Below are 12,192 nucleotides of genomic sequence, written 5' to 3' on the forward strand. Positions count from 1 at the left end.
TTATTAGGTACACCATGCTAGTAACGGGTTGGACCCCTTTTGCCTTCAGAACTGCCTCAATTCTTCGTGGCATAGATTCAACAAGGTGCTGGAAGCATTCCTCAGAGATTTTGGTCCATATTGACATGATGGCATCACACAGTTGCCGCAGATTTGTCGGCTGCACATCCCAAAGATGCTCCATACAAGGCAGGATGGATCCATGCTTTCATGTTGTTTACGCCAAATTCTGACCCTACCATCCGAATGTCGCAGCAGAAATCGAGACTCATCAGACCAAGCAACGTTTTTCCAATCTTCTACTGTCCAATTTCGATGAGCTTGTACAAATTGTAGCCTCAGTTTCCTGTTCTTAGCTGAAAGGAGTGGTACCCGGTGTGGTCTTCTGCTGCTGTAGCCCATCTGCCTCAAAGTTCGACGCACTGTGCGTTCAGAGATGCTCTTAGGCCTACCTTGGTTGTAACGGGTGGCGATTTGAGTCACTGTTGCCTTTCTATCAGCTCGAACCAGTCTGCCCATTCTCCTCTGACCTCTGGCATCAACAAGGCATTTCCGCCCACAGAACTGCCGCTCACTGGATTTTTTTTCTTTTTCGGACCATTCTCTGTAAACCCTAGAGATGGTTGTGCGTGAAAATCCCAGTAGATCAGCAGTTTCTGAAATACTCAGACCAGCCCTTCTGGCACCAACAACCATGCCACGTTCAAAGGCACTCAAATCACCTTTCTTCCCCATACTGATGCTCAGTTTGAACTGCAGGAGATTGTCTTGACCATGTCTACATGCCTAAATGCACTGAGTTGCCGCCATGTGATTGGCTGATTAGAAATTAAGTGTTAACAAGAAGTTGGACAGGTGTACCTAATAAAGTGGCCAGTGAGTGTACATGGCCACTGGATAAGGAAAAATGTTTCTTTTGTCAGAACGATGAGAATGAGAAGCTTTATAATGTGAGGACAGTCAACGCAGGGAAATCGTTGAAACAAGCTATTGAAACATCAGATAATTTAACACTGAAAACAAGACTGAACACATGCATTGCACCAGGGGATGCACATTCTATTGACGTCCGGTACCACAAAAGCTGTTGGACAAAGCATGTTTTTCAAAGCGGGTAACATTTCAGTCACGAAAAGTGCTATCCCATTTGTATCCATTGGGGCGGACCATGCATGCGAGCATCTGAACAAGCTGATGAAAATCCATGCTGGCATAGTCGGCATCTCGAACAATGCCAATGCTCGTCAGAGATTCTTCATGGCCACACCTGAACTCTCCCGAGTTGTCAAAGAATATACCAGACAGTTTGATTTAGAACGTGACAAAACCAGAGAGCATCACGATCTTGGGCCAAGTGCAGTCAAGAAGTGTCATCATGTTATTGACAAGATTAAGGAAGCAATTTTGAAACATGGCAACCCATTTGCTGTTGTAGGTGACAAGTTGCACAATGTAATCACCCATGCCTACATCCCTGATGAGTACGTAAAAATGATCCTGAATGCAGATGAGACAGGTCAAAAGCTGTATGAAGACTATGTGTTGGCGCGAATCAATGGGGATGTTAGCCTATGGGCACCAGTAAAGAAGGAGAACAACAGGATGTTCATGTCGGCAAACAAGAAAACCACAGTAAAACTCCGAGACAAGACTGTTGATCTTAAGGAGACCAAGGACTTGTATGGAAGAATGATGGTTTTGGCAAGGTCCAACAGAGACATAAACCAGAAAGTGGCCATTGGGAACTACGAATTCACTCTGACCCCAAGAGCCTTTTTTGCTCCAGATGGTACAATGTTACCATGCCATGACAAATCAAAACTGATCAGTCTCCTTAACAAGTTGTTTATAGTAGAAACTCCACAGAAAGATCTGCAGCCAGAAGATAGGATGGACACAAGATCAGATGCTCCAAGTCGCAAGATAGCCCTGGTAGATGGAATGGTTCTTCTGCAAAAGATGGCCAAGAAACCGGCAACACTAGTGACAGTCAAAGATCTCAGTTACTGCTTCAATAACAGGCTTATGTCTCTCACAGAAAATTACGATGAAATAATCCTTGTGTTTGATACGTATAGGGAAAATTCTCTCAAGGATGCTACCAGGGATAAAAGAAGAAAAGGAAAGGCACCAATTCAGTACCAGGTCAGAGATGAAACAAACATTAATCATATTCCAATGAACAGGTTCCTTTCACATGACAAGACAAAGGCTGACCTGACCAACTATCTTGCTGCAAAGACTCTAGAGTTCAACAGTTCATCACAAAAACTGGTCATCACTTGTTCTTCAGGGTGTACCAGGAGCAACAAAAACTTAGTTTTCGACGACAACAATCACGAAGAAGCAGACACACTGTTGATCTACCAAGCTGTCTTGGCAACACAACGAAACCCACCGGATGCAAGGATGGTTTTCTTCTCCCCTGATACCGATGTACTGGTGTTGGTCATAGCTAACTATGACCTCATGCTGAAGAATACATCGATTTCAATGGTCTCTGGGATGATCGAGATAGAGCCAATAAGGCGAGTCATAGGGGCAGACAGAGCAAAGGCTTTGACAGCCTTCCATGCATTCACTGGTGCTGACACAACTGGAAGGTTCTCTCGAATTGGCAAAGCAATCTGGCTGCAAGCTTACATGAACGCAACACCAGATGTAATCAGTTCTCTGCAGATGCTTTCGACTGAAAAAGAAGTGAGCGAAACTATGTTGTCAACTCTTGCTACCTTTGTATGTTTTGCTTACTCTCCAAAAGGCATTTTTATTAAGAATATTCCCGAACTGCGATGGCATCTATTTTGCAAGCATATGGCAGAAAGTGACAGGTTACCTCCTACACTCGGAGCTCTAAAACAACATGTCCTCAGAGTCCATATCCAAGCCAGAGTGTGGGGACAAGCTAACATTGCTTTGCAGGATTCTCAGCTGGATCCCGAGAAGAATGGCTATCACAAAGGGTTGGATGGACAGTTGAAACCAACCATGACAGATGTTCTTCCAGCTCCAAAAGCAATAATCGAGATGATTAGTTGTCAATGCAAACATGACTGTTCTTCTTCAAGGTGTTCGTGCCGAAAAAATAACTTATCCTGTACCGATCTTTGTCAGTGTGACAGCGAGTGTATGAATGACGAGGACACTCAGACCAAATATGAAACTGATGATGACAGTGATGGTGGCGATATGTAAAGACACTCTGGTTGTTCAAAAGTTAAAAACATTAACTCTCTGCTTTTCGAGTTCGAAAATTTGTTCAAATATAAACCGATACAATTTGTAGTCGTATATAGAGTATTTATTTGGATACCACTGCATTTCTTAGTACTCAAAATGTATGTTTAGCTGTCAAAATTTAAGTTTTACGTTACTTACAAGCTGAGATATTAACGAAAATCGATGTAAATCAGCCATTTTGTAAAATCCAAGATGGCGGCCACTTAGGACTCGGGGCAAATGGAAACATTGTTTTTCTTATTGCTTATACCATAGCCTTTCCAAAAATGTACATATTTGAAACTCTCCAGAAAATTCCGGCGAAATTACATAGTGAACCGGACTAATATAGTGCTGCACAAGTGTTATGGCCCCATACAGATGCTCTGCACAGCCACTTGCCCCATATAGTGCTGCACAAGTGTTATGGCCCCATACAGATGCTCTGCACAGCTACTTGCCCCTTATAGTGCTGCACAAGTGTTATGGCCCCATACAGATGCTCCGCACAGCCACTTGCCCCATTTGCTTTTGCTGCCATAAAAAAAAAAAATAATCAAATACTCACCTCTCTGTCGCTCAGGACCCCGGCACTTTTACCTGCTCCTCGTGCGGCTCCGTCTTCGGCACTGACGTTCAGCAGAGGGCGCGCACTGACTACGTCACCGCGCCCTCTGACCTGAGCGTCACTGCCAGAGGACGATGAAGACAGAGCCACACTGGAACGAGGAGGGGTAAATATCGCGCTGCGCTCCCCCTCCCCGTGTACTTACCTGCTCCTGGCGCTGTGTCCCTGCTTCTTCCCTGGCGCTGCATCTTCTTCCTGTATTGAGCGGTCACCGTTACCGCTCATACATTAATGAATATGTGGCTCCATCTCTATGGGAGGTGGAGCCGCATATTCATTTCTGTAATGAGCGGGACCATGTGACCGCTCAGTACAGGAAGAAGCTGCAGCGCTGGAAGCAGGGACGTCCAGGGACCGCGCCGGGAGCAGGTAAGTATAATTACACAGCCCCCGCCCCCCCTCACCTGCCGACCCCCGGGTATGACTCGAGTATAAGCCGAGAGGGGGACTTTCAGCCCCAAAAAATGGGCTGAAAATCTCGGCTTATACTCGAGTATATACGGTATATTAAGTGTGTGTAATCCCAAGAGAAGCAGCAATGCTGATATTAGCACAGATACTAACACTGTATGGACAGAAGTAGGAACCCACGTTCCTCAAAATGCTGCTTTAGAAACTCTGATGATGAACTCCATCCATTTTCTCCAAGAAAATACAAATAGCAAAAAAACAGGGTAAGCAGATTCGGGTATGTTTCCACGTGGCATATTTGTTGCGGATTGGAAGCTGCGTACAGCCGCAGCGTCCTGATGTTACAGCATAGTGGAGGGGATTTTATGCGTACAAAGATACAGGTGGCAGACCTGTGTAACCGGACATGTGGCACGTCTTTATACACTGCAGCATGTATATTTATCTTGTGGAGATGCTCAGTCTCCGAAAGATAAATAGCACCGTCCTATGCATAGGATGCGATGATTCTGCATGTGTTTAATGAACACATGCGGAATCGCCGTGCATACAAAAGCCGGCAGCGATTTGGCGGGTGTCTGCTGCGCCCAAAACGCTGCCATTCCGGACCGTAGAAACATAGCCTAAGACTCTGTTCACATGTCCATGTGAGAATTCTGCTTGTCTGTTCCAAAAATGGTATGACAGAGAAAAAAAATGTGTGCATGCTGCATTTTTTCTTCTGTTGTAAAAATTGACACGGAATAGAAAATAGATTGCCACCGCAATGGAGGTCCTCTGCCTTCATCTATGTCAGTTAGCAAACAAGTGCGTTTTGCCAAAGAATTTTATATTTTTGTTCCGTTTTCTGAGAACATAGCCTAAATGTCTCTGATAATTGCAGGCCCCGGTCGAGCATGCTACTGTCTAGCTATCCCATTGCACCTTACCAGTACTTATATTCATGGGGAGGTCTTCCTCCTTGCACGTCAGTGTAGCCCATACACGAGCATCTTCTTCAGTATTGGTCGCGAGTTCGTCTTTCACTTCCTTTAAGTGTTCGCCCTAAGTGACACAAAATATTATAGGATGGATGGGAGGGTGGCTATTGGAGGAGAAAATTTAAAAAATGGAGGCAAGAAGGGTGAATGAAAAGATGATAAGTAAAACAGTTGACAGTAATCTTAAAGCAATAAACCAAGGACAGAGATAGACAAAACCTATTTGCATATTCAGACAAAGGGAGCGGGAGCAACAAGCGTAGTCACATGGGATCCAATACCAACCCTCATCATGGAAGCCCAAACTGAAAACTGATGCCAAACTTGCCACGAGCATTTTATTCTTAGGATTTTACAGATATAAACGACTTGAAAATTCAAGCACATTAGTTTCTTTGAAAGGCTTTATTTTCTATTTTTTAAAGACAATAAAAATAATAACTAGATGGGTATTTCCTGGAGGAACTACAGATAGTGCTTTGGAATGGTGCCCGGGCTGCCCCTGCAAGACTTTCACACTTGGGTGCCCCTCAGGCGCTGGTTTGGTAGTTGTAGCCCCTCAGGGTTGAGGCCACTCTGGGTCCGATTTGGTGGCCCGGGTCACTCTGGGTCCGATTTGGCGGGCCGGGTCACTCTGGGTCCGATTTGGCGGGCGGCGCCACTCTGGGTCCGATTTGGCGGGCGGCGCCACTCTGGGTCCGATTTGGCGGGCGGCGCCACTCTGGGTCCGATTTGGCGGGCGGCGCCACCCCGGGTCCGATTTGGCGGGCGGCGCCACCCCGGGTCCGATTTGGCGGGCGGCGTCACCCCGGGTCCGATTTGGCGGGCGGCGCCACCCCGGGTCCGATTTGGCGGGCGGCGCCACCCCGGGTCCGATTTGGCGGGCGGCGCCACCCCGGGTCCGATTTGGCGGGCGGCGCCACCCCGGGTCCGATTTGGCGGGCGGCGCCACCCCGGGTCCGATTTGGCGGGCGGCGCCACCCCGGGTCCGATTTGGCGGGCGGCGCCACTCTGGGTCCGATTTGGTGGGCCGGGTCACTCTGGGTCCGATTTGGTGGGCCGGGTCACTCTGGGTCCGATTTGGTGGGCCGGGTCACTCTGGGTCCGATTTGGTGGGCCGGGTCACTCTGGGTCCGATTTGGTGGGCCGGGTCACTCTGACTGACAGCAGGATAAGGGAATGGCTGATAACAGAGAATAGACTGACAGCAGGACAAGGGAATGGCTGATAACAGAGAGAATAGACTGACAGCAGGACAGGGGAATTGCTGATAACAGAGAGAAATAGACTGACAGCAGGACGGGGAATGGCTGATAGCAGAAAGAATAGACTGACAGCAGTACGGGGAATGGCTGATAACAGAGAGAAATAGACTGACAGCAGGACGGGGAATGGCTGATAACAGAGAGAATAGACTGACAGCAGGACAGGGGAATGGCTGATAACAGAGAAAATAGACTGACAGCAGGACGGGGAATGGCTGATAACAGAGAGAATAGACTGACAGCAGTACGGGGAATGGCTGATAACAGAGAGAAATAGACTGACAGCAGGACGGGGAATGGCTGATAACAGAGAGAATAGACTGACAACAGGACAGGGGAATGGCTGATAACAGAGAGAATAGACTGACAGCAGGACGGGGAATGGCTGATAACAGAGAGAATAGACTGACAGCAGGACAGGGGAATGGCTGATAACAGAGAGAATAGACTGACAGCAGGATGGGGAATGGCTGATAACAGAGAGAATAGACTGACAGCAGGACAGGGGAATGGCTGATAACAGAGAGAAATAGACTGACAGCAGTACGTGGAATGGCTGATAACAGAGAGAAATAGATGGGTATTTCCTGAAGGAACTACAGATAGTGCTTTGGAATGGTGCCCGGGTTGCCCCAGCAAGACTTTCACACTTGGGTGCCCCTCAGGCGCTGGTTTGGTAGTTGTAGCCACTCTGGGTCCGATTTGGTGGGTGGGGCCCCTCAGGGGCCGATTTGGTGGGCGCTGTATACTGCGCGGCTCTGCGCTGTATACTGTGGGGCTCTGCGCTGTATACTGCGGGGCTCTGCGCTGTATGCTGCGGGGCTCTGCGCTGTATGCTGCGGGGCTATGCGCTGTATGCTGCGTGGCTCTGCGCTGTATAATGCGCGGCTCTGCGCTGTATACTGCGGGGCTCTGCGCTGTATACTGCGGGGCTCTGCGCTGTATACTGCGGGGCTCTGCGCTGTATACTGCGGGGCTCTGCGCTGTATACTGCGGGGCTCTGCGCTGTATACTGCGGGGCTCTGCGCTGTATGCTGCGGGGCTCTGCGCTGTATGCTGCGGGGCTCTGCGCTGTATGCTGCGGGGCTCTGCGCTGTATGCTGCTCGGCTCTGCGCTGTATAATGCGCGGCTCTGCGCTGTATACTTTGCGGCTCTGTGCTGTATGCTGCGCGGCTCTGCGCTGTATACTGTGGGGCTCTGCGCTGTATGCTGCGGGGCTCCGCGCTGTATGCTGCGGGGCTCCGCGCTGTATGCTGCACGGCTCCGCGCTGTATGCTGCGTGGCTCTGCGCTGTATAATGCGCAGCTCTGCGCTGTATACTGCGCGGCTCTGCGCTGTATACTGCGGGGCTCTGCGCTGTATACTGCGCGGCTCTGCGCTGTATGCTGCGTGGCTCCGCGCTGTATGCTGCGTGGCTCTGCGCTGTATACTGCGCGGCTCTGCGCTGTATACTGCGGGGCTCTGCGCTGTATACTGCGCGGCTCTGCGCTGTATGCTGCGCGGCTCCGCGCTGTATGCTGCGTGGCTCTGCGCTGTATAATGCGCGGCTCTGCGCTGTATGCTGTGCGGCTCCGTGCTGTATACTGCGCGGCTCTGCGCTGTATACTGCGCGGCTCTGCGCTGTATACTGCGGGGCTCTGCGCTGTATACTGCGCGGCTCAGCGCTGTATGCTGCGCGGCTCCGCGCTGTATGCTGCGTGGCTCTGCGCTGTATAATGCGCGGCTCCGCGCTGTATGCTGCGCGGCTCCGTGCTGTATACTGCGCGGCTCTGCGCTGTGTACTGCGCGGCTCTGCGCTGTATACTGAGGGGCTCTGCGCTGTATACTGCGGGGCTCTGCGCTGTGTACTGTAATAATAATAAGACTACAGATAGTGCTTTGAAATTGTGCTGTGCTGTCACTTTAAGAGCTGATATTATCTGGCAAAACTGTGCTGGCGTGGTCATATACAGTTCGCAGGCGTTGGCATAGTAACTGGGCCTGACTGCGCATATCAATGAGCTAATCAGCCAGGTGGCAAGTGGCAGGTACATTTCAAATTGCCTCAGAAACCCGGCCATTATAACCTATGGGAAAATTTCCCTATTGAAATGCATTACAATGAGGGGAAAAAACATTTTCAAACGCAAATTGCGCCAAAACTACAAATCCGATCGACACGAAAAATACTTAGCACACCTCTTGGGGACGCTGGCTTTGAAATGACACCTCACTGGAGTCTGTGAGTGAAGCGGTTCGGGCCGCATTACGTGCGGACTGAATAATAATAAGAAGAACTAGATGGGTATTTCCTGAAGGAACTACAGATAGTGCTTTGGAATGGTGCCCGGGCTGCCCCTGCAAGACTTTCACACTTGGGTGCCCCTCAGGTGCTGGTTTGGTAGTTGTAGCCCCTCAGGGTTGAGGCCACTCTGGGTCCGATTTGGTGGCCCGGGTCACTCGGGGTCCGATTTGGGGGGCCGGGTCACTCGGGGTCCGATTTGGGGGGCCGCGCCACTCGGGGTCCGATTTGGGGGGCCGCGCCACTCGGGGTCCGATTTGGCGGGCCGCGCCACTCGGGGTCCGATTTGGCGGGCCGCGCCACTCGGGGTCCGATCTGGCGGGCCGCGCCACTCGGGGTCCGATTTGGGGGGCCGGGTCACTCCGGGTCCGATTTGGCGGGCCGCGCCACTCCGGGTCCGATTTGGCGGGCCGCGCCACTCCGGGTCCGATTTGGTGGGCGGCGCCACTCTGGGTCCGATTTGGCGGGCGGCGCTACTCTGGGTCCGATTTGGCGGGCGGCGCCACCCTGGGTCCGAGTTGGCGGGCGGCGCCACCCTGGGTCCGAGTTGGCGGGCGGCGCCACCCTGGGTCCGAGTTGGCGGGCGGCGCCACCCTGGGTCCGATTTGGCGGGCGGCGCCACTCTGGATCCGATTTGGCGGGCGGCGCCACTCTGGGTTCGATTTGGCGGGCGGCGCCACTCTGGGTCCGATTTGGCGGGCTGGGTCCGATTTGGTGAGCGGGGCAATAATTATAATAAGACTATAGATAGTGCTTTGAAATTGTGCTGTGCTATCACTTTAAGAGCTGATATTATCTGCCAAAACTGTCCTGCTAGGGTCATGTACAGTTCGCAGGCGTTGGCATAGTAACTGGGCCTGACTGAGCATATCAATGAGCTAATCAGCCAGGTGGCAGGTACATTTCAAATTGCCTCAGAAACCCGGCCATTATAACCTATGTGAAAATTTCCCTATTGAAAAGCATTACAATGAGGGGAAAAAACATTTTCAAACGCAAATTGCGCCAAAACTACAAATCCGATCGACACGAAAAATACTTAGCACACCTCTTGGGGACGCTGGCTTCGAAATGACACCTCACTGGAGTCTGTGAGTGAAGCGGTTCGGGCCGCATTACGTGCGGACTGAATAATAATAAGAACTAGATGGGTATTTCCTGAAGGAACTACAGATAGTGCTTTGGAATGGTGCCCGGGCTGCCCCTGCAAGACTTTCACACTTGGGTGCCCCTCAGACGCTGGTTTGGTAGTTGAGGATTTGGTGGGCGGGGCCACCACCGGGGCACTCTGGGTCCGATTTGGTGGCCCGGCTCACTCTGGGTCCGATGTGGTGGCCCGGGTCCCTCTGGGTCCGATTTGGTGGGCCGGGTCCCTCTGGGTCCGATTTGGTGGGCCGGGTCACTCTGGGTCCGATTTGGTGGGCCGGGTCACTCTGGGTCCGATTTGGTGGGCCGGGTCACTCTGGGTCCGATTTGGTGGGCCGGGTCACTCTGGGTCCGATTTGGTGGGCCGGGTCACTCTGGGTCCGATTTGGTGGGCCGGGTCACTCTGGGTCCGATTTGGTGGGCCGGGTCACTCTGGGTCCGATTTGGTGGGCCGGGTCACTCTGGGTCCGATTTGGTGGGCCGGGTCACTCTGGGTCCGATTTGGTGGGCCGGGTCACTCTGGGTCCGATTTGGTGGGCCGGGTCACTCTGGGTCCGATTTGGTGGGCCGGGTCACTCTGGGTCCGATTTGGTGGGCCGGGTCACTCTGGGTCCGATTTGGTGGGCCGGGTCACTCTGGGTCCGATTTGGTGGGCCGGGTCACTCTGGGTCCGATTTGGTGGGCCGGGTCACTCTGGGTCCGATTTGGTGGCCCGGGTCACTCTGGGTCCGATTTGGTGGGCCGGGTCACTCTGGGTCCGATTTGGTGGCCCGGGTCACTCTGGGTCCGATTTGGTGGCCCGGGTCACTCTGGGTCCGATTTGGTGGCCCGGGTCACTCTGGGTCCGATTTGGTGGCCCGGGTCACTCTGGGTCCGATTTGGTGGCCCGGGTCACTCTGGGTCCGATTTGGTGGCCCGGGTCACTCTGGGTCCGATTTGGTGGCCCGGGTCACTCTGGGTCCGATTTGGTGGCCCGGGTCACTCTGGGTCCGATTTGGTGGCCCGGGTCACTCTGGGTCCGATTTGGTGGCCCGGGTCACTCTGGGTCCGATTTGGTGGCCCGGGTCACTCTGGGTCCGATTTGGTGGCCCGGGTCACTCTGGGTCCGATTTGGTGGCCCGGGTCACTCTGGGTCCGATTTGGTGGCCCGGGTCACTCTGGGTCCGATTTGGTGGCCCGGGTCACTCTGGGTCCGATTTGGTGGCCCGGGTCACTCTGGGTCCGATTTGGTGGCCCGGGTCACTCTGGGTCCGATTTGGTGGCCCGGGTCACTCTGGGTCCGATTTGGTGGCCCGGGTCACTCTGGGTCCGATTTGGTGGCCCGGGTCACTCTGGGTCCGATTTGGTGGCCCGGGTCACTCTGGGTCCGATTTGGTGGCCCGGGTCACTCTGGGTCCGATTTGGTGGCCCGGGTCACTCTGGGTCCGATTTGGTGGCCCGGGTCACTCTGGGTCCGATTTGGTGGCCCGGGTCACTCTGGGTCCGATTTGGTGGCCCGGGTCACTCTGGGTCCGATTTGGTGGCCCGGGTCACTCTGGGTCCGATTTGGTGGCCCGGGTCACTCTGGGTCCGATTTGGTGGCCCGGGTCACTCTGGGTCCGATTTGGTGGCCCGGGTCACTCTGGGTCCGATTTGGTGGCCCGGGTCACTCTGGGTCCGATTTGGTGGCCCGGGTCACTCTGGGTCCGATTTGGTGGCCCGGGTCACTCTGGGTCCGATTTGGTGGCCCGGGTCACTCTGGGTCCGATTTGGTGGCCCGGGTCACTCTGGGTCCGATTTGGTGGCCCGGGTCACTCTGGGTCCGATTTGGTGGCCCGGGTCACTCTGGGTCCGATTTGGTGGCCCGGGTCACTCTGGGTCCGATTTGGTGGCCCGGGTCACTCTGGGTCCGATTTGGTGGCCCGGGTCACTCTGGGTCCGATTTGGTGGCCCGGGTCACTCTGGGTCCGATTTGGTGGCCCGGGTCACTCTGGGTCCGATTTGGTGGCCCGGGTCACTCTGGGTCCGATTTGGTGGCCCGGGTCACTCTGGGTCCGATTTGGTGGCCCGGGTCACTCTGGGTCCGATTTGGTGGCCCGGGTCACTCTGGGTCCGATTTGGTGGCCCGGGTCACTCTGGGTCCGATTTGGTGGCCCGGGTCACTCTGGGTCCGATTTGGTGGCCCGGGTCACTCTGGGTCCGATTTGGTGGCCCGGGTCACTCTGGGTCCGATTTGGTGGCCCGGGTCACTCTGGGTCCGATTTGGTGGCCCGGGTCACTCT

The 12,192-nt window shown here is 53.3% G+C and overlaps 1 protein-coding gene across 4 annotated transcripts in view; it reads right to left on the bottom strand.

Annotated features, from left to right (window-relative positions):
* LOC143764870 (uncharacterized) overlaps positions 1-12,192 on the bottom strand; it is a 109,308-nt gene that overhangs the window by 19,650 nt on the left and 77,466 nt on the right. For all 4 annotated transcript variants that reach the window (XM_077250925.1, XM_077250922.1, XM_077250923.1 and 1 more), the window contains exon 4: positions 5,188-5,302. In XM_077250925.1, the coding sequence (XP_077107040.1) occupies positions 5,188-5,302 (115 nt within the window). The remainder of the gene's footprint in view (positions 1-5,187; positions 5,303-12,192) is intronic.

Source organism: Ranitomeya variabilis, chromosome 4, assembly GCF_051348905.1.
Source record: "Ranitomeya variabilis isolate aRanVar5 chromosome 4, aRanVar5.hap1, whole genome shotgun sequence".
Classification (NCBI taxonomy): Eukaryota; Metazoa; Chordata; class Amphibia; order Anura; family Dendrobatidae; genus Ranitomeya; species Ranitomeya variabilis.